The sequence below is a fragment of the Podarcis tiliguerta genome (genome assembly GCF_965153285.1).
Source record: "Podarcis tiliguerta genome assembly, chromosome: 8".
Lineage (NCBI taxonomy): Eukaryota > Metazoa > Chordata > Lepidosauria > Squamata > Lacertidae > Podarcis > Podarcis tiliguerta.
In genome coordinates, this window is record NC_139541.1 from 85,528,964 (window position 1) to 85,550,911 (window position 21,948).

The 21,948-nt window shown below is 50.8% G+C and overlaps 1 protein-coding gene across 3 annotated transcripts in view; it reads left to right on the top strand.

Annotated features, from left to right (window-relative positions):
• Window positions 1-21,516, top strand: part of PLEKHG2 (pleckstrin homology and RhoGEF domain containing G2) — a 76,822-nt gene extending 55,306 nt beyond the window's left edge. For 2 of the 3 annotated variants that reach the window (XM_083454696.1, XM_083454695.1), the window contains exons 10-18: window positions 134-226; window positions 1,516-1,602; window positions 3,989-4,022; window positions 4,929-5,030; window positions 6,425-6,526; window positions 7,860-7,876; window positions 9,208-9,471; window positions 10,943-12,374; window positions 15,136-21,516. In XM_083454696.1, the coding sequence (XP_083310822.1) occupies window positions 134-226; window positions 1,516-1,602; window positions 3,989-4,022; window positions 4,929-5,030; window positions 6,425-6,526; window positions 7,860-7,876; window positions 9,208-9,471; window positions 10,943-12,374; window positions 15,136-17,171 (4,167 nt within the window). In that variant the 3' untranslated portion in view covers window positions 17,172-21,516. The remainder of the gene's footprint in view (window positions 1-133; window positions 227-1,515; window positions 1,603-3,988; window positions 4,023-4,928; window positions 5,031-6,424; window positions 6,527-7,859; window positions 7,877-9,207; window positions 9,472-10,942; window positions 12,375-15,135) is intronic. The other variant, XR_014514707.1, reaches the window with a different exon arrangement.
• Window positions 21,517-21,948: the final 432 nt, after the last annotated feature.

Genomic DNA, 21,948 nt, shown 5'->3' on the forward strand with positions numbered 1-21,948 from the left:
AAATGTATATTTAAACTTTTTTTTTCAGTTCATTATATATCATTTCCCAATAGTTTTTAACTTTTTTGCATTCCCACCACATATGGTAAAAGATGTCGCCGTTCCCGTTTTTCTTCTTTCCCCGCCTCTACAGTGCTGCAACCTGGCCCTGCAGGAGAACACAAAGGACCCCATGAGCTTCAAAATCTCCGACCTCTCCATCCCCAAACAGCAGCACGTGGTACAGGTGAGCTCCAGGGGGGGTTCAAAGTCGAGCCGAGCTGGAAGGCAAAATGAAAGCACAAAAAAATGCCCCCCAGGGCTTTGCAGATTTCAAAAGTGTGTTAGTGCCGCACACCAGGTGCATCATGGGTAGTTCTCGGCGTCCTTTTATACACCTGAGATACCCGGCTGTGGAAGATGCACCCAAATGCACCCAAAATATCAATAACAAAGAAACCAGAGACATACAGTGGTGCCCCGCAAGACGAATGCCTCGCAAGACGGAAAACCCGCTAAACGAAAGGGTTTTCCGTTTTGGAGGTGCTTCGCAAAACGAATTTGCTATGGGCTTGCTTCACAAGATGAAAATGTCTTGCGATTCCTGGGGGTTTTTTTCCCCTCCCAGCCTTTTTCCCAAGCCCCTAAGCCGCTTAACAGCTGTTCGCTAAGCCGCTTATCAGCTGATCTAAGCTGCTAATAGCCTTTTAGCAGCTAATCCGCTAATCCCTTAAGCCTTTAATAGCCGCTAATAGCCTTTTAGTAGCTAATCCGCTAATCGCTTAAGCTTTTAATAGCCGCTAATAGCCACTAAACCGCTAATAGCGCTAATCGGCTAATGGGCTTGCTTCGCAAGACGAAAAAAACCGCAAGACGAAGAGACTCGCGGAACAGATTCTTTTCGTCTTGCGAGGCACCACTGTATCTTCTTGGATTGATAGATGAAGAGATACCACGGGGGAAGAAAAGAATTTTTCTATATGCAAGCACAGTTGATAGAATAGTGATTGCCGCTAGGTGGAAGTCACAAACTATACGCACAAAGGAAGAAGGGATTTGTAAACTAAATGAATAGTTAATTTTGGCAAAGTTAACTGCTATAAATAAGAAATCAGTCGAATCAAAAATTTTTAAAAAGGAGCGGGAATGTTTTGATGAGTATATGGCAAAATATTGCTCAGAAAAAAGATAACACTAATATGCCTAGATTAAAATGTGAAGTACTGGGTGGAAGGAAAATTAGTAAGGGAAGAGAATCAGGATCTAGATGACTCGAGAAGACTGTAGAATGCAAAGATTAGTGTAAATTGTATAATGTGGAGGAAATCGAGCGGGGGCAGAGGGAGAAAATAATAATATGATGGGTTGAGGAAATGTATGGGGAGGAAATGGTGTTGGCTGTGGTACATTTGTATTGTAATGTAATATGTGAAAACCAATACATAGATAGATTAGATAGATAGATAGATAGATAAGAAAAGAAAATAATGGAAAGGAAAGGAAAATGCACCCACATGCTGGCCTTTGCTACCGCAGGTGAGGAACCAGGAAGAAAAACGTCTGTGGATCCATTATCTGAAGCGGTTAATCGTGGAGAATCACCCAGCGTCCATCCCTCAGAAGGTAACTGGGGTCCAGGAGTAGTGTTACCTGCTGGTGGGAGTTAATCTGGAATCCTGTTAGACCTTGTGGAGGTACCTGTATGGCTCAGGGAGAGAGAAAGAGAAGTTAGAGGTCCCTCCAGCCATCTGTTTCATTGTGCATTCACAATATTTATTTGTTTATAAAAATATTTACATGCCGCTGTATCATCAAAATATAACACTCCCAGTCACCAGTCTAGCTGCCACACTGGATTAATTGCAGTTTCCGGGTCACCTTCAAAGGTAGCCCCACGTAGAGCGCATTGCAGTAGTACAAGCGGGAGATAACCAGAGCATGCACCACTCTGGCAAGACAGTCTGCAGGCAGGGAGGGGTCTCATCCTGCGTACCAGATGGAGCTGGGAGACAGCTGCCCTGGACACAGAATGAACCTGCTCCTCCATGGACAGCTGTGAGTCCAAAATGACACCCAGGCTGAGCACCTGGTCCTTCAGGGGCACAGTTGCCCCATTCAGGACCAGGGAGTCCCCCACACCAGCCCATATTCCTGCCCATATTAAAAGCTTCCCTAAACAGGGCTGCCTTCAGATGTCTTCTAAAAGTCAGATAGTTCTTTATTTCCTTGACAACTGATGGGAGGGTGTTCCACAGGGTGGGTGCCACCACCGAGAAGGCCCTCTGCCTGGTTCCCTGTAACTTGGCTTCTCACAGGGAGGGAACCGCCAAAAGGCCCTCGAAGGAGGACCTCAGTGTCCAGCAGAACAATGGGGGTGGAGATGCTCCTTCAGGTATACTGGACCGAGGCCGTTTAGGGCTTTCAAGGTCAGCACCAATGCAGATCTCTCAAGACTGGTATTATGTGGTCTCGGCGGCTGCTCCCAGTCTAGCTGCCGTATTCTGGATTAGTTGTAGTTTCCGGGTCACCTTCAAAGGTAGCCCCACATAGAGTGCATTGCAGTAGTCCAAGCGGGAGATAGCCAGAGCATGCACCACTCTGGAGAGACAGTCTGCGGGCAGGGAGGGTCTCATCCTGTGTTCCAGATGGGAGACGGCTGGACGAACTGCATGGCTCAGAATAAGGCAGTGTCCTCTGTTTTGTGTCACCCCAGGAATGGGTTGTTTGTGGGTGGATTGCATTCCCATCCCACCTTTTTCTCCCTGGAGTGCACGGCTCTCCCCCTCCTCATTTTATTCCCACAACAACCCAGCGAGGTAGGTGAGGCTGAGAGGCAGCGACTGGCCCAAGGTGTCATGGTCCGGTCTACAGGCAATGGAATTACTGGCTGAGGACGTCAGGACCAGAGGCAAGATGGCGGGGTGGGAGCAGGAACGAGAGTCCAGAAGTCAGGGGTCCGAGGGTTGAGAAGCAAGGAGTCATGAAGTCAAAGTCCGAGGGTCGAGAAGCAAGGAGTCACGAAGTCAAGGGTCCGAGGGTCAGGAAGCAAGGAGTCACGAAGTCAAGGGTCCGAGGGTCAGGAAGCAAGGGGTCACGAAGTCAAGGGTCCGAGGGTTGAGAAGCAAGGAGTCACAAAGTCAAAGTCCGAGGGTCGAGAAGCAAGGGGTCACAAAGTCAAAGTCCGAGGGTCAGGAAGCAAGGGGTCACTAAGTCAAGGGTCCGAGGATCAGGAAGGAAGGCGTCACCAAGTCAAGGGTCCGAGGGTCGAGAAGCAAGGGGTCATGAAGTCAAGGGTCCGAGGGTTGAGAAGCAAGGAGTCACGAAGTCAAGGGTCCGAGGGTTGAGAAGCAAGGAGTCACGAAGTCAAGGGTCTGAGGGTTGAGAAGCAAGGAGTCACGAAGTCAAGGGTCCGAGGGTTGAGAAGCAAGGAGTCACGAAGTCAAGGGTCCGAGGGTTGAGAAGCAGGGAGTCACAAAGTCAAAGTCCGAGGGTTGAGAAGCAAGGAGTCACAAAGTCAGGGGTCCGAGGATCAGGAAGGAAGGAGTCACAAAGTCAAGGGTCCGAGAGTCGAGTAGCAGGGAGTCACGAAGTCAAAGGGTCGAGAGGCAAGGAGTCAAGGAGCCAAGGTCCGAGGATCAGGAAGCAAGAAGCCCAAGGCAGGGAACATGTTGCTGTGGCAAAGAGCCGAAGGGAAATGCTGACCTTATATCCCTTCCCGGCTCTTGCCACCAGGTGCAGTGAGTTACCAAGCGGCCTCACCTGTGCGGCTGTGCCTTGCCTCTCCAGAGCAAACTTAGGAAGGCCCCAGTCCTGCAAAACCCTTCTGGTCACAGGGTCTGGCTCCTGCACGCACTCCTGACACAAGGTCACCCAGTGAGCTTCATGGCCGAGTACGGGGATTTGAACTCTGGTCTCCTGGGTCCTCGTCCGACTTTCTGACCTCTACACCATGCTGTCTCTTGCACTTGACCGCATCTGATTCTTCCTTCCCTTTTGCTCTTTGTTGCAGGCTAAGCAAGTCCTGTTAGAGAACAGCTTCCAGGGTAAGTGCCTCAGTCTCTTTCCCCCCTCCTTCCCAAACTCCAGTCCTCCAGCTGTTTGGGGACTACAATTCCCATCATCCCGACCATGGGTCCTGTTAGCTAGGGATGATGGGAGTTGTAGTCCCAAAACACCTGGAGGGCTGAGTTTGGGGATGCCTGCTCTTGAGGTTTCTCATTTCCATAGGATTTTAGCTCTGGACTCTTCTGCATAAACCAAAGACACCTGTCTCCTTGTTGTGTAACAATATTTACAGAGTGGTACCTTGGTTCTCAAACTTAATCCGTTCCGCAAGTCCGTTCCAAAACCAAAGTGTTCCAAAACCAAGGCGTGCTTTCCCAAAGAAAGTAATGCAAAACGGATTAATCCGTTCCAGACTTTTAAAAACAACCCCTAAAACAGCCATTTAACATGAATTTTACTATCTAACGGGACCGTTGACCCATAAAATGAAAGCAATAATTGGTGTACTGTACTATAAAATAAATAAGACAGTACTGTAGATAATAAAAATAAAAATAATTATTTTTTCTTACCTGCACTGATAATAGTCAATGTTTGATGGGTGTGTTTTTTTATCCATTTATGCAATCGCACAATCAATCAATCAATAGCTGAACTGGGTTCCACACAGCCACAAAAACAAATGAACCGAAAAAGCCTCAAAGACAAAACCGCAAAATAAATAGCAAAAACAAAAGCGCCAAACTTAATCCGTTCCGGAAGTCCATTTGACTTCTGAAATGTTTGGAAACATTCTGATTGTTGCAGACGCCCCGGAAACAATAGCTGACAACCGTAATGGATGTTTGGCTTCTGAAAAACATTCAAAAACCGGAACACTTACTTCTGGGTTTTCGGCGTTTGAGAACCAAGGTATTTGCATTCTTTATTTTCATTTGCTGCAGGCTCCCCAGAGGTCTTCTCCAGCCCAGGGGCTCCCAAGAAGACCTTGCCTTCGACGCGGGTTGACGAGTCCGTGGCGTGCAGCCGAAACCGGCGGCAATCGGGTGAGGAAGTCATGAAATCACAGAATTGTCGAGTCGGAAGATACCCAGGGGTCATCTAGTCCAGCCCCCTTCGATGCAGATGAAGGAGGGGTGAGAAGGGATTTGGTGCAGTTCACATTTAAGGGGAGAACTTAAATGGTGATCTCTCCCAGCAGCTTCATATAGATATTGATATATTTTTTTTATAAATATTTATTAAGTTTTACATAAACAATAAAAACAACATAAACAACAAACAAAACAGAAAAGATACACAGACATAAAACACAAAAACAACAGTAATAAAAAAACCTTTTTATCTTCATAATAGCCTTGCATTTACTTGTTTCTGCGACTTCCCCAAACCTCCCTGCTCTGTATTCCAAATCAAATATTCTGTCTGAGCTTCATATAGATATTGAAAAGCATGGGGGAGAGGACAGAAGCCGGAGGCACCCCACAGGTGAGAGATCAGGGGTCTGAACACTCATCCCCCCCCCCCCACTTTCTGGACACGGCCCAGGAGGAAGGAGCGGAACCACTGTATGACAGTGCCCCCAGCTCCCAGCCCCACTAGACGGTCCAGAAGGATGTTATTGCATCATAATGTCTCTTGGTGTGTCGTGCGAACCTGCTCGTCTGAAAAAGGCTTTTTATAGGGCGCTGGGGATGAGTTTATGTGGCCTAACGGGTAATGGCCTCCCCTCCAAAAAATTAGGGAACCACTGATTTAGTTGTTTAGTTGTGTCCGATTCTTCGTGACCCCCTGGACCAGAGCACGCCAGGCCCTCCTGTCTTCCACTGCCTCCCGCACTTTGGTCAAACTCATGCTGGTAGCTTTGAGAACGCTGTCCCACCATCTCGTCCTCTGTCATCCCCTTCTCCTTGTGCCCTCCGTCTTTCCCAACATCAGGGTCTTTTCCAGGGAGTCTTCTCTTCTCCTGAGGTGGCCAAAGTCTTGGCGCCTCAGCTTCAGGATCTGTCCTTCCAGTGAGCACTCAGGGCTGATTTCCTTAAGGTTGGAGAGGTTTGATCTTCTTGCAGTCCAGGGGACTCTCCGGAGTCTCCTCCAGCACCAGAATTCAAAAGCATCCATTCTTCGGCGATCAGCCTTCTTTATCACTGCCTTGCCGTGGCGAAGGGGCTTGAATAACTCAGAGAAACTATGAGCTATGCCGTGCAGGGCCACCCAAGACGGACAGGTCATAGTGGAGAGTTTTGACCAAACGTGATCCACCTGGAGCAGGAACCGGCAAGCCACTCCAGTATCCCTGCCAAGAAAACTCCATGGAGAAATACTGGTTTAGTAGACAGAGTTAAAGAGCAACATCTGAGCCAGAGCACGGAGACCAGGCAAGCTTCAGTAGGCGAGTGAATTCTGGACATGACGAAACTTTCATTTCCTTTTCCCCCAGATCCACCGGAGTTCATGTATAGCCCCGAACGAGTGCGGCGGAGCTGCCCCATCTTGCAGCTGGAGAAGAGTGGTTCTTACCGCCGCGGCCGCAGGCAGTCTGGTGAGGAAAAGCACACAGGTCTCTCTCTCTCTCTCTCCGGAGAATTTCCCATTTCTGTGCAGGTCAAGATGGAGGTTTTGCAAAAGGCGCCTGCATTCTCCAGAGCGGCACTAGGGGGCAGTGCGCTGCAAGAAAAGCTGCGCTCTTAACAAGCCGCGCAAAACAATAAATCTTGCAGCAGGTTTGAAAAGCTAAGCAGGGGCCGGTCTGGTTTCAGATTGGATGGGGAACCGTGTGTTTTGATCCCTGCATGGCAGGGGGTTGGAATAGATGACCCCCAGGCAGGGTGGATAAAAATAAATGATTTTAAAATAAATAAATCAGATTTTTAAAAATTTAAATCGGATTTTTTAAAATTTAAAACGGTTTTTTATTATTTAAATCAGATTTTTTTATTTAAATCGATTTTTTTTATTTAAATCGGATTTTTTAAAATTTAAATCAGATTTTTAAAATACAATGCATTCGGAGGAAAAATCTTTCTAAAGATAGCTTTCTATTTAAGTTACATTATAGTCCAAAGGCTGTTCATCAGGAAATCAGGATTTGTTTTAAGTTTTTCATGTGTGCTAAAACTCTGTCTAAGTTCTTTTTTAAAAAAACAAACAAACATTTAACCACATCAGTTAACAAATATGGATACATATACTATAATGTTACTGCTTTAGTTAAATAAATTGTTATTAAGGAAATGATTATTTTTCTCCTTCCAATAAAGCACAGCAGAAAAGTTAACTTATTAAACTTCACCATAATTTCGTAATTATCTGTCTATGGATTTCTAATGGTATAACCAAATCGGTAATTTTTGATATAACTGTAAAAACTACTCTGAAAATTTATGATTCCAAAAATGAAACCTTCCTCTGGTTGGAAATACTAAAATTATACCAGCAAGAATGAGTCTTTCTGTAAAAATAATAATAATAATAATAATGATTTAAATCAAGTCTTACTGACTAGTGATTTAAATCGTGGTTTAAATCGTGGTTTAAATCAATTTGATTTAAATCAAATCACCTTCCAGCCCTATGATTCTGTGATTTCTGTTTCTATAAGAAAGTTTCTCTTACTGATCTTTAACTGGTGGGTCTGGGCTCTAGCTACTGGGAGCACCAACACCAGGCAGGTAAACTAGGAAACTTTGGGTTTTTTTCCTTTTTTTGGTTGGAACAGACTAGCACGGCTGCCCCTCTGGAATTGATCCTGCCCATTTTTCATTTTAAAGGAAATTCAGCTGTTGTGCCTCTGACTCTGATGGTTCCTTCTCTTTTTTTCTTCCTCCTCCCTCCTCCTCTTCCTTTCCTCTGTTCGCTGCTGCGGACGTTCTCAGACGTGGCCAAGATCAAGGTAGGTGGTTCTCTGCCACGCATGCCTCCTCGCTCTGCATCTCTGTTGCGCTCAAATTCGGGTTTCCCCAAAGAGGCGTCCGGTTGGCCGCTGCAAGAACCGGGCACTGGAATAGATGGGATGTTGTCCTGACTCAGGACACTTTCCTTAGGTTCCCAAAATATGAAATGTGACTTAACTGCGTGTGCTTGCATTCCTCCTCCCACCCGTCTTGTCAAAATGGGCAACCTCTTTGGGGCAGGGACCACTCTGTTTTTGCTGCCGTTACGCCTCGCATTGCAGTACAGCAACTCTGCTTAATAATAATAATAATAAATAATAATAATAATAATGTATTTATACCCCGCCTTCCCCGGCCAGAGCCGGGCTCAGGGCGGCTAACATCAGTAAAATTACAGTAAAATACATAATGGGAGGGGGAAACCCAATTTAAATTACAGGTTAAAATGCAATTTAAAATGCAGCCTCATTTTAAAAGTCAAAATCATAAGGGGAGGGAAACATAAGGACCTTTTTCGCATTAGCCAACGGCCATAGCAACATAAAACAAGCAATATATACAGATAAAATATATACAAATAAAAAAGGCAGCAATGGGTGAAAAGGGCAATCAAATGGCCACGATTATTGTTCAGATTATCGTTCAGATAGTGGCCCCTAATCTCATTGCACACTCGATAAACCTTTGCTGTTGTCTGATCATTTTGATCTGATAAAAGAAAGAACAATGTGGCCTCAGATGGGCGGCCTGGGATGGTAAGTAAGAGTGGGGTAATGATCTCATTCCTTAGGCCTTAAAGGTAAAGGTAAAGGGACCCCTGACCAGTCCAGTCCAGACCAGTGCAGTCATGGCCGACTCTGGGGCTGTGGCGCTCATCTCGCTTTATTGGCCGAGGGAGCCGGCGTACAGCTTCCGGGTCATGTGGCCAGCATGACTAAGTCACTTCTGGCGAAGCAGAGCAGCGCACGGAAACGCCGTTTACCTTCCCGCTGGAGCGGTACCTATTTATCTACTTGCACTTTTGATGTGCTTTCAAACTGCTAGGTTGGCAGGAGCAGGGACTGAGCAACGGGAGCTCACCCCGTCATTGCGGGGATTCGAACCACCGACATTCTGATCGGCAAGCCCTAGGCTCTGTGGTTCCCTAAATGCTCACCACGGATCAACTGCATGTTCCCCTCTGCTGTCCCCTGCTTCCCTCCCGCTGCCCCTCTGCCAAAGTGTGTAGCCTCCTTGGGGCAGACAACTCATTTTTTTGGCTGCCTTGCATTACGTTGACGCCGCTGCTCTCAGCACAGCTCAGCCATAACGCCGCATTCCTGTTTTGCAGCACGCTGACAGCGACGGAGAGCTCTTCCCGGCCTCCGAGCCCATCGGGCCGCCCGGCCCCCCCTGCCCAGTGACGTCCGTCGGGACGGAGATGGACGCTGAGGAGTCGGACCAGGACGAAGGGGAGGCAGAGTTCTCTCTGGCCGGAGAGCCGGTCCCTGCAAATTTGTCCATCACGGAGGAAATCCTGGAACTGCTCAGCCAACGGGGCTTGGATGGCGAGTCGGGAAAAGACGGGCCAATTTTGGGAGAAGAGAGGGCGGAGGTGAGTGGCATGGGGTTCAGGGGGGAAAGCGGGTTGGTCTAGATGACCTTGGGGTACATTCTGACTCTACAGCTCTGTGGTTACAATAGGAGTTGGGGATTCTGTGCAAAGCTGGGGGGGGGGGAGATGCATAATTATTTATTATTAAGATACAGTGGTGCCTCGCAAGACGAAAAGAATCCGTTCCGTGAGTCTCTTCGTCTAGCGGTTTTTTCGTCTTGCGAAGCAAGCCCATTAGCGGATTAGCGCTATTAGCGGTTTAGCGGCTATTAGCGGCTATTTATTAAAGGCTTTAGGGATTAGCGGATTAGTTGCTAAAAGGCTATTAGCAGCTTAGTGCCTTAGAAAAAGGGGGTGGGGAGCGGGGAAAAATTTCGTCTTGCGAAGCAAGCCCATAGAGAAATTCGTCCTGCGAAGCACCTCCAAAACGGAAAACCCTTTCGTCTAGCGGGTTTTCCGTCTTGCGAGGCATTCGTCTTGCGGGGCACCACTGTATCTGGAGGCAGCCCTATTTAGGGAAGTTTCTTTAAAAAAATATATATTTTCAATGCAAAATTACAACAAAAATTACAAAGATCGAATCCAAAATAAAACAGTAGAAACCAGAAAAAAAAACATGAGAGAAAAAAGAACACAAAAGACAAAAAAACAAAAACACACATCTACAAATAAAACCATATCATCGTTCTAGTCTAATCATATACACATATTGACTTAGTTCTTTTGTTCTAAGACCTCAAATTTTTTACTCTTTCTAAATTGTTGTGTCTAATGTAGATTACCTCTACCTTTATAATTTTTACACCATTTTTTCTCTTTCTTTAACCCTGCAAAACTTTCATTACATACCGTTATGCTTACTTAGGGAAGTTTTTAATGTTTAATGCTGTGTTGTGTTTTTAATATTTGACTGCGAGCCGCCAGAAGGCCCTCAGTGCTGGACCTCAGTGTCCAGGCAGAACAGACATGCAGTCTTGCACATGTAAAAGCATGTCTGTATTTTGGGATAATAAGTTTGTGCAGATATGGAGCCAGAGAATCAAAACGGAGAGGTGGAAAATAAACATACCAAGGGCAGAATTTCCTTATAGTGGCCAGGTTGTTCTGATGCTCAATATCTTTTAGACGTTGACCAATTAGACTGTTTGCTTTAGTAGGGCCCATAGTGAGTAGATGTTGTAGGGATAGTTTTTGATAGATGGTTTTAAGCCAGGCACTTTTATGGGATTCTTGAAGTACTAGGGATAGTAAACCGGGGGGGGGGGGGATTTGAGTTTCGGCGGAGCCCGAAGTTAAGAGTTCTTTGCTAATTCCGTACTTCTACTGAAGGGAGACTTGCCTCCAGTCTCAAGGAGGTGTTTTCAGGATAACAGCTGGTGGGGATCGTGGTCTCAGCCTCGTTTGCCTTGGGTGTTTGGAGTGGCAGGGAGTTCCCCAGGCCATAATCACCATCCACCTCGTTCTCTTGCAGGATCCGCTCCTGAGAAGTGAAACGTTGGAGGAGCTGGAGGAGAAGGCAGAAGAGGAGGCGGTGGAAGAGCGCGGATCGGAGGGGGAAGAGGCCCCCCAGAGGGACCCGGTCCCGGAACAGCCGCCTCCGATGCCTCGTCATCCCTTCACCTGCGACTCCTCGGAGGAAGAGGAGCAACGGGAGGAGTCCGCCGGTCCGTCTCCTCTCCACGTTCTGGAGAACTTGGAGGACGGCTGCAGGAAGCCAGGAGAAGAGGGTGGTGCTGGCTGCGTGGGGCAAACGGCAGCGGGTGCGAGAAGCCCGCCCCCTGAGGATCCCGGCCAATCAAAGCAGCCGGCGCCATGCGCCCAAATCTCATTGCAGGCAGAGGGCGGAGCCAAGCGTGACTCCACCTTGACGAAGGACGACTGGCTGCTGATTGAGAAAATCAAGAGCTACTACGAAGGGACGGAGGCGATGAACAAGGTGCCGGGTTCGAGTAAGGTGGAGGGTGCGCTTCCGGTGCCCGCCGGGGTGGTGCGCGAGTCCGTCCTTCGCTTCAACAGCATCCTGCGGCAGAACGATGCCCGGGACGCGGAAGTGGGCGGGGGCAAGCTGGGGAAGCTCCGCCCACAAACTGGCACCGGCGGCCACGGGAGTCCCGGCAGGAGCAGGAGCCAATCGTGTAACGCCCAGCCACCCTTCTGCCAATGGGATTCCAGCGAGGGGCGGAACCATCTACCTGCAAGCCCCGGACATTCCAAGAGGGGGAGGAGCCGCTCCGACGGCGGCCAATCGCCAGGCGGCTCTGAAGATTCCGCCGGCGGCGAGGCCCAATCGCCTCGGGCCTGCTGTGAGGATTCCGAGAAGGGGCGGAGTCCATCTGGGAGAACCCATAACGTTTCTGGAAGTCGGTGTGGCTTGGAGGAGGAGGAGGAGCCTACGGGACCCGAGTTCAAATCCTGTGCAGAGATCCGGAGGGCTTGGCAGGAGAAGGAGCGGAACGCTCTGGATATTTTGAAGAAAGGGGGCAAGGGGGCAGGTAGGGGGCTGCCCTCCGCCCTGGAGACGCCGGTTTACGCCGAACCCTTGTGCATCGTGGAGGATTCGGACTTGGAGGAACCGCACTCGGGACCGAGCAGAGACCCGGAGGAGGAAGCCCACGGTCTGGGGGCGAAGGAGAAGCAGGCGGCTTTTGCGGGCGATGGATCCCGGGGCTACCTGCCCGCCCTGGACCTCTACGAGAGCAACGGGGAGCCGTGTCTGTTGGAGAATTCGGAGCGCATCATCAGCAAGGTGCAAGCCTTGGCCAAAATGTACAGCGAGAAAATCAGCCGCCTGAAAGCCCAGGGCAGGGGGCTGGAGAGGCCCCGAGCCCCCCACCACCGGAGGACCCTCGGCAGGAGCCTGGCCGGGGTGCAGGAGGGGAAGCAAGGAGCTGCCATCCCCCACTGTGAGTGAACCCTGCATGTCATGCGCTTCCGAAACTAGCCTGCCCCCTCCAGAGGATTCTGGGAAAAGGGGGCCATTTTCTCCCAGCATTCCTCAGGACCAGGGTTATATCTGTGTATCCGCAGGGTGCGGGGTGTTGGAACAAGACCACAGGCTGCTTTTCCTGCCTCTGGGTGGGGTTTTGAGCAAAGCGAGGGGCCAGCACCGATAAGGCCCTGCTGTCCACCTGCCGTCCTTGTTTTCATCCACAAGGTGGGAGGCTGGGGCGTGGTACGGGGACCTTGCTAGGGGTGAGGCTGCAGTGTTTCTGGGTCCATGGTGAGTTTGGGGGAATTTGGGGGGTCATGTGGGTCATATTTATCTGCGGGGTTGATGTGAGATGGCTTTATGAACTTGGGGGTATGTGTGTGTGTAATGGATGGGGTAACCAAACACGAATTTGATTCTGATTGAAATCTCATGGAAAACTGGAGGTCACTGAAGAGGAAGTGATATTTATTTATCGCATTTAAATCCCACCTTTTTCTCCCCGGGGGCTCAAAGTGACGTACGTGCTTCTCCCCCTCATTTAACCCCCACAGCAACCCTGTGAGGCAGTGACTGGCCCCAAGGTCACACCGAGCGAGCTCCATGACTGCGTGGGAATTTGCACCTTGTTCTCCAAGGTCCTAGTCTGGCGCTCTAACCACTATGCCACGCTGTCTCCCAGATTTGGGGCGATTTGGAACGCCATGCAGATGAACTGAAGGGTTTGGATGGGAAATCAGTTGGACGGGCTTCTGCGGCATATAAATTCTGGATAAGTGTATGCATTTTGTGCAAATCTGCTTGATGGGTCCACAATTGTTAAAAAATGCAAATTGTGGACCCATGAAGGCAAATTTGCACCCATTGGAAAATTCAGGGCAGAGTTGAAACTGCGGAACTCTCTGCCACATGAAATTCACGTAAGAGAGGGCTGTTGATGGCTATTCACCAGGATGGCTCTGTCCTCCACAGCTGGGGGCAGCCATGCTTCTGAATACCAGTTGCCGAAAACCGCAGGAGGCGAGAGGGCCGCTCTTGGGTGCGAATCCTGCCTGTGGGCACCTGGTTGGCCGCTGCGAGAACAGCAGGCGGGACTTGACGGGCCCTTGGCAGGATCCAGCTGGCTGGCCTTAATGTCCGCATGTTTCAGTCCCTTTCCTGACGATTCCTAGCATGGAATTTGTCTTTTCGTGGGCTGCCACACGCTGGGTCGACATGCCCCAGGATCAGACGGCAAGCTGTGCCAGAATCAGCTGACCCAGAAATTGGGATCCAAGGCGAAGTTTGGGATCTGTGTGTGTGTGTGTGTTGTTGTGGTTTCCATCTGAAAAGCAAACTGTGCCCTTGGTTTCCCCCCTGCTATTATACCGCCCTAAAGCCTCCCTCTCCGATCTTTTTTGTTCACAGGAGGCCATTCTGAGTTGTGTTGTGAAATTGGGAGGCCGGGGGGGGGATTGCTGGCCAGTGGGGAGCTTGGCTCCCCCCCCCCCCTTTTCTGACCTCTCCACTCCCACTGGGCAAGAAATGTCTGCAAAACAAGGCCAGCTGGAGTCTTTTATCTCCCTTGGACTTTTGTGTCTGTCTTCCAAGATTTTGCAGTCGGCGACCGGGGGGACGGGGGGACGGACGAATTTTTTCTTAAATCCCAAGCGTTTCCTGTTGCATCTTGGGGCAAAAGGAAGCTCAGCAAAGCTTCCAGAGGGTGCGATGGCTGTTGTCTTAGGAAATAGCATCGCAGAGCAGCAGCAACTAAGTAGGGGTTTCGGACGCCTCTAAAATTTCAAGGGATGCGGGACCTAAAATAACTTTTTAAAAGGGCTACCATGTGCAGACCCTCCAGGTATTTTCCAGGGACAGATTTACAGAAGCCATCCCCGTTTCTGATTTGATCCCGGAATGTCATGCTTTTCCTTAAGACGTCCCTATTTTCACTGGAGAAATGTTGGAGGGTATGGAGTTGTACAGCCCGCAAGCCAAGGAGATAAGTAATTATACAACCTTTAGAAGACAGCTGAAGGCAGCCCTGTATAGGGATTTTTAAAAAACATTTATATTATGTTTTTATATATGTTGGAAGCCACCCAGAGTGCCTAGGGCAACCCAGTCAGTTGGGCAGGGTATAATAATAATAATAATAATAATAATAATAATAATAATAATATTTTTTGTTATTTTTTTCTTATTATTGACGTCCCTGTTTCCATCAGAGAAGTATTGGAGGATATGCCTGTTTTAGGAGGAAAGGCCATTTCCAAAAGATGACCACAGTTGCTCAGCAAACAGGCCAGGGTGACCTTAGCCCTCACCATCTCCAATCAGAAACCTACCCCCCCCCCAAAAAAAAGATTAATCACCCCTCGCTTGGGTTGATTGATCTATGGATTAAGCCATGGGTAGGCAAACTAAGGCCTGGGGGCCGGATCCGGCCCAATCACCTTCTCAATCCGGCCCGTGGATGGTCCGGGAATCAGCGTGTTTTTACATGAGTAGAATGTGTCCTTTTATTTAAAATGCATCTCTGGGTTATTTGTGGGGCACAGGAATTCGTTCATTTTTTTCAAAATATAGTCCGGCCCCGCACAAGGTCTGAGGGACAGTGGACTGGCCCCCTGCTGAAAACGTTTGCTGACCCCTGAATTAAGCCAATACAAGCTTTTCACCCTAGTTGATTTCCTCTCGCCCTGAATGAGGAGTCGGGCTTTTCACGCTGCCTCCCCCTCTCTCCCTTTCTGCAGGTGAGCCCCGAATCTACGGCCACGTCCTCATCCACGAGCCCCTGCACCACGTGGTCCGAGTCCAGGAGAACACGTTGCTCGCTGCCACCACCCGGGGGACGGCCCTGGAGCTGCGTGCTGAGAAGCCCTGCCCGCTCCTTTCCCCAGAACTCCTGGGTCCACTACGGCAGGGACTTCTGTGCCCCACATCCCAACCTTCGTGCGTCGGGTCTGATGCCTCGGCACCCGCCGACAGGGAGGCGCTCCCAGAAGGCAAGCAAAGCAGAGGAGGGCCAGGAAGCCCCAGGCACTCCCCGTCGCCCGGACCTGCTGTGGATCCCCTCGCCAAAGAGGCATGCAAACTGGGGGAGCCTCCTCTGTACCCCAGATTCGTAACCGAGAGAACCACGCTTGGAGCCACGAACGCAGAGGAAACCACATCTGCGTCAGAGCCAGCTGGGGAAATGGAAGAGGCAACGCGGTCATCTTCCGGACCTGGGGTGCAGCCAGCGGGTGCCGTAGAAAAAGGGGTGCCCAGCCATTGCCACGACTCCCAGAAACTCACTGACATGGAAACCGGAAACTCTTCTGTCTTCCCAGGCTCTGTAGAGGAACCCAGTTTGCCCAGTTCTCTAGCTGCTCCCCCAGGAGGGCAGGTCTCCCCCCAGAACCAGGAAGGACCCCCCTCCCATACAAGCTCTGTTTTGCAGCTGTCGGCAGCCGGCAGTTCAACAGGAAAAGGTTCGGCACCTTTCCAGGAGAACGATAAAGTCCGTACGGAGCAGGCAGCATCGAGCAACGAATGCTTCAAAACACTGCCCAGCATCCACAGAGCTGTGGTCCTGGATTCTGCCCCAAAGCCCACGGCGCTCCTCCCGCTGGCTTCCTCTGAGGCCCCGCCGCCGATGCCCCGCAGCACGGAGAATTGCCCCGTCCAAGAATCCCCTTCCCCGACCCGGCCCGATTTCCAGGCGGCAACAGAGCTTCCGGTCTCCGCGCAACAGCAGCGCACGCCGGCACCGCTCCCGAAGCTTCTCCCCGCGTCTCCGGTCCGCAGGTGCCTGTCTTCGAGTGCGGCGGCCATTTCCAGGTACATCGCGGCCTCCTGCATCAGCCAGAGCCTGGCACGGAAAAACGGCGGCCCTCCTCACGAGGAAATGCAGGTGCCGTTCCTGCCTCCCGCCTCTGGACCGATGCTCCCGAGACCCCTGGCAAACCCTTTGGCTCTGCTCCCCAAGGGGGCACCCAGGGCCCACGCCAACCTGGGAAAGCCAGAGGCCTTGTTTCCGAGAGACGCACCTCCGGCCCGCTGTTTCGGGCCCCTCTCTCCTCCCCGCCGCCGAGCCTTGTCCGCAGCAGCCCAGGCCTTCGAGAATGGCGTCCCCTTTTCCTCCGCCTCCGAGCCCAACTCCAGGGTGCAGTCGCCCTGCCCCGTGAAGCCCAGAGTCTGCTCCCCGCCTCCAAGCGGGCCCCGGGCCTGCGGCTTTGCCCCCTTGTATGCCCACCCTCCCGGGCAGCCGCCCGCCCACATCGCCTCCCCGGTGCCGTTGGTGCCGGACTGTGCCACGGGGCCTCCTTTGAGGCCGCGGGGAAACAGCCTCCCCAGTGGCGGGCTGGCCGAGAGCCCGGCCGTAAACGGGGACCAGGCGCCGCTAAGGTGTGCCAAGGGGGCTCCCCACCACTTGCCCACTATGCTGCCCAGAGGCTCCCCCGGATCCCACGAAGTTGGCAGCATCAAGTGGCCCAACGTGCCAGGCCTGTGTCTGAAGTACGTGGGCAGGGAGCGCCGGCCGAGCTCCCAGAGGAGGCCGCTCGAAGGGGAGGGCTGCCCCGAATCGGACTCCCCCCTAAGCATGGACCTGGCGCAGCTGTCCGAGAAGAGCCAGCAGAGGGCAAGTTACTCGACGACGGTGAATATCCAGATTGGTGGCAGCGGTAGGATCGCCTCCTTCAGCAACGCCCAGGTCAGCCTGACCCACCCGCTGCTGCCCACCCCGGACCAGCCGAGCGTCAGGAAGGTCAACGGCAGTGCCTTGGAGGGGGGGCCCAAAACGTGAACTTTCCGGGTCCTGCCAGGGGCTAGGACCTAGCCCTACCACTGCGCCCAGGGAGGGGGTGAGAAGGCGGGGGTGGCGGGAGAGTTTAAGGGAGACGAATTGTGGGTGTGCACTCTGAAAGATCGGCAAAGCGGCTACCTCCCCCCCCAAAAAAATGCCACAGGGAAAGGTGATTTCTCCTCCTTCCCCTCTTTGAACCTCACTCTGTTGGGAATGAATAATTCGCCTGGGTTGGAGTCAGTTTCAGTTCATTGGTAGCAGCAGGAAAGGTGAGTTGGGTGCCGAAACAATTGGGGTCACTGTTTCAGGTGTATGTGTGTGTGTGTGAGGGGGGGGTCATTTTCTCATGTTTCTCTCCCCCACTACCCTGCCTTTCTCCCCCCAGATTTAGGACAGGTTCTGGTGGGTTTTTGTTTTGGAAGAGATCCAGAGCTCCCAGTAAAGACGTATTATTTGTTAAACCACTGTACAGCCGCACCTGCCTTGTACATTGAAAGCGCTGTGCTGCCCCCTTTAAACTGTCATGGCTTCCCCCTCCCGCACAGAATTCTGGGAACCCTAGTCTGCGATGGGTGCCCAGCCTTGACAGGAGACCCTCGTATTTCCCTCCCGGGGCCACGATTCTCCCTGGGAACTGTAATCTACCGTTCTGTTGTCGTGAGAATCTTCCTCTGTCCCTCTGCAACCTTGCATAATTTCATAATTGGTATCTCGGTTGGCCCCTTCTGACCATTTGCCAGCTCTGCTTTATTTATTTTTATTTTCTGAGGCAAGCGGAACAGCATTCCAAATGTGGCTGCGCCTTGGACTTCCGTAAACTGGCAGCGTATAGCACCGCCAGTTTCGTTTGCAGTCCGACTCCTGATAAAACGTGATTTGCCTTTCTCTCTTTGCAATAATGGAGGAATCCCTGACGGATGGGCACCCCACCAGTTTAAAAACCTCCGACGAAGGAGAATAGCTCTCACCGTCAGAACGCTCTTCCTAACATTTAGTTGGGATCATGACCCTGAGCTTTTGTTTACCCAGGGCTTTGGGGAAGCTCAAATTTACGGTGCGTTCCTACCACAGCAGTCCATGCCATCCCCACAGACTTGTTGGCCCTGCCAAAGAACTCCCAAAAAATTGGTGAAAGAAGGAGTTTCCTCTGCGGAAGCCATGCTGATCTTTCCTTCCTTCGTTCTATATCCTTAACAATGCTCTCTTTAATAAGGCTTTCCAGCAGTTTTCTAAGGGCCAATGTTAAGCTAATGGACTCATCATTATCTGTCTCCCTCTCCTGCTCCCACCAATACCCTTTTTTAAACAAATTAAAAAATGGTATTACCTTGCCTGTTTTCCCATCCTCCAGCAAAGAGTTGACTTTGACATGATTTCAGCAGCCAAATCTGTCCGTTTTCGTTGAGATCAGCAGGTTCACTTTTCAGTCAAAGAACTGCCATTCTGCGCAGACTTGTGAATTTGTCATTTCTCAGTTTGCCCTGGAATATCATCTCTGATCTTCTCTGTCTGCTTATTTCTTCAGACATACCCCGCCCCCTGGAAGAAGAAGAAAAGGTGTGGGTATCTGCCCAACATCTTCCACTGATTGTGAAAAGAAAGGCAGGTCATTCATTCATAGAATAACAAAACAGTAGAGTTGGAAGGGATCTCCAGAGGTCATCTATTCCAACCCCGGGCAATGAATTCATCTCTGCAATCTCTCTCTCTCCTTTTTTTTTAATTTTAGCACACCTTCCACTCTGTTGTCATCCAATGATCCTTCCATTTCCCTGGACAATTTCCTGCTTTTGGTGTATTTCCAAAAAATGTTTCTTAACAGTTTTAGCAAGATGCTCCACAAATTATTTCCCCCACCCCAAACCGTATCCTCAACTTACATCCGCTGTGCCAGACAGAGCTTCTGCTCAGTTTTGTTCTCCTTTGGCCAAGACCTGGCACCTTTTTAGAACATCCTTGCCTCTGCTTGTTAGCCACGCTGGCCTCCTCTGAGATGTCCTCATTTCTCCTGGCTCACAGCCTAGTTGAGCTTCTGTTGTGGTTTTACAGAACCTCCAAGAATCTTTCAAAGAGGGGATCCCACCTCCTTGACTCTCCCTTCCAAGAAGTCCCCCTGGTTTTTGAGAAATTTTCAAACGGGTTCCTCTTTAGAACGAGCGCCAGTGGCTCCACTTGCCAGCGTAACGCCCAATTTCTTACATTTTCATGGTCCTTTTTATTCTCCTTTGCACCATCTGGCCCTGTCGTGCAGGACAGCCAAGAAAACATCCCAAGATTTCCTCTGTTAGGAACTGAATGGCGTGTCAGTGTTCTCCTCCCACAATTGTGGAAGTCGCTAGCAGAGGAATTTCAAGGACTAAAAGTAACTTTGTGCCAGAGGCAGCCTAGGGCCTCCATCGACTCAGACCCCAGTCCAGCTAGTTGTGGTGGAAGTAGACCAAACTTCCTGATGCCCTTCAGATGCCCCCCATGTAAGAACACCAGAAGACCCCCGGGGGATCAGGCCAGTGCCCCATCCAGTCCATCATCCTGTCCTCGCAGTGGCCAAACACCCCTAGGAACCCAGTGATCAGGATAGACTGCCTCTGGACCTGGGGACTCCATTGTTGTTGTTGAGTCGTTTAGTTGTGTCTGATTCTTCGTGACCCCCTGGACCAGAGCATGCCAGGCCCTCCTGTCTTCCACTGCCTCCCGCAGTTTGGTCAGACTCATGTTTGTCACTTCGAGAACACTGTCCCACCATCTCGTCCTCTGTCGCCCCCTTCTCCTTGTGCCCCCCATCTTTCCCAGTATCAGGGTCTTTTCCAGGGAGTCTTCTCTTCTCATGAGGTGGCCAAAGTCTTGGAGCTTCAGCTTCAGGATCTGTCCTTCCAGTGAGCACTCAGGGCTGATTTCCTTCAGAATGGAGAGGTTGGATCTTCTTGCAGTCCATGGGACTCTCAAGAGTCTCCTCCAGCACCAGAATTCAAAAGCATCAATTCTTCAGCAATCAGCCTTCTTTATGGTCCAGCTCTCACTTCCATACATCACTACTGGGCTCCATTAGGAACTCAAGAAAGAGCCTGGCCGCTGGATCAGGCCCATGGCCCTTCTAGTCCCTGTTCTCACAGGGGCTGACCAGATGCCTTTACTGGGAAATCCACAAGCAGGGTTCAAGCACAACAGCCCTCCTGCGGCTTCCGGGAACAGTCCATTGGAGGCAGGGCATAGCCATGGTGACTGGTAGCCATCAGGAGCATTCTCTGTGCCCTCCATGCTTTTGCCCGGTCTTCCTTTAGAGCCATCCAACTTGGTGAATCCTGCAGCGGGGAGTTCCATAGTTCATTGGGCGAAGAAGCAATGTCCAGAGACCTCTGGAGGAGCCCAGATTGGAGAACCATGAGCTACCGTATTTTTCGCTCTATAAGACGCACCCGACCATAAGACACACCTAGTTTTTAGAGGACAACAAGAAAGCAACGCCTCTTGAGCGAAGAGGCAGGAGCGCTCCTGCTGCGCTCAAGAGGCTTTGTGTGGTTATCCCTGAAGCCAGGAGAGCAAGAGGGATCGATGTGCAATGAAAGCAGCAATCCCTCTCGCTGTTCTGGCTTCTGGGATAGCTGCGCAACCTGCATTCGCTCCGTAAGACGCACACACATTTCCCCTTACTTTTTAGGAGGGAAAAAGTGCGTCCTACAGAGCGAAAAATACAGTAACTAGAAATCGCCAAGGGAAATATACCACGGCTCCTGACCCCATTACCTTGGGGAAGGGAGAATTGGGGACTGGGAAGGAAAGGGGCCTTTATCTGACCAATGAGAAGGAGGGAGCAAAAAGGGGGTCCTGGCAATGGGGGGGGGGTCAGGAAGCGTTTCAAGCCAGGTACGTTTTTGAGAGAGAAAGAAAAAGAGAGAGAGAATGTGGTGGGGAACGGGGTGGAGTTCATGTGAGGCATGATGGCACCCGCACCCTGTGGTTTATGGGGGTCCCAAAATGAGCGTGATCTGGATCTGATACATGGGGTGCAATCTAGCCCAGTGGTTCCCAAACTTTTTCCATCCACTACCCCTCTGGGTTCCTTTACTCCCCGACCCTTCAAAAAGCATTATTCAGAGTAGTGGTTTGCACGGTGCACTAAGGAAGATAGTGCAATAAAATTCAAAACAGTAGCAATCAATGGCACACCTGTTCAAATCCAGTCGGAATGCTTTCACTTAATTAATTTGGCACAGTTGATGAAGTTGATCCAGTGATGCCAGAGAGTCATTTATACCTTCTTAGAGCCACACACAAGGACACGGGTGGCGCTGTGGGTTAAACCACAGAGCCTAGGACTTGCCGATCAGAAGCTCGGCGGTTCGAATCCCCGTGAGCTCCCGTTGCTCGGTCCCTGCTCCTGCCCACCTAGCAGTTTGAAAGCACACCGGTGCAAGTAGATAAATAGGTACCACTCCGGCAGGAAGGTAAACACCGTTTCCGTGTGCTGCTCTGGTTCGCTAGAAGCGGCTTAGTCATGCTGGACACATGACCTGGAAGCTGTACACCGGCACGCAACCCCAGAGTCGTCTGTGACTGGACCTAATGGTCAGGGGTCCCTTTACCTTTCCCTAGAGCCCCCCACACACCGGTAATCCCACCACCCACTTTGGGAACCACTGGTCTAGTGGGAAGATCTCCTGCACAAGCCTTACTTTAACAAATGGGGTTGGGGCTGCCTTGTGCCCCATTTGAACCCGGGTGGGTATGTCTGAGTGTGAAGGGGGTGGGGGTCTAGTCTGGATTTTCTGCCAGAGGCATG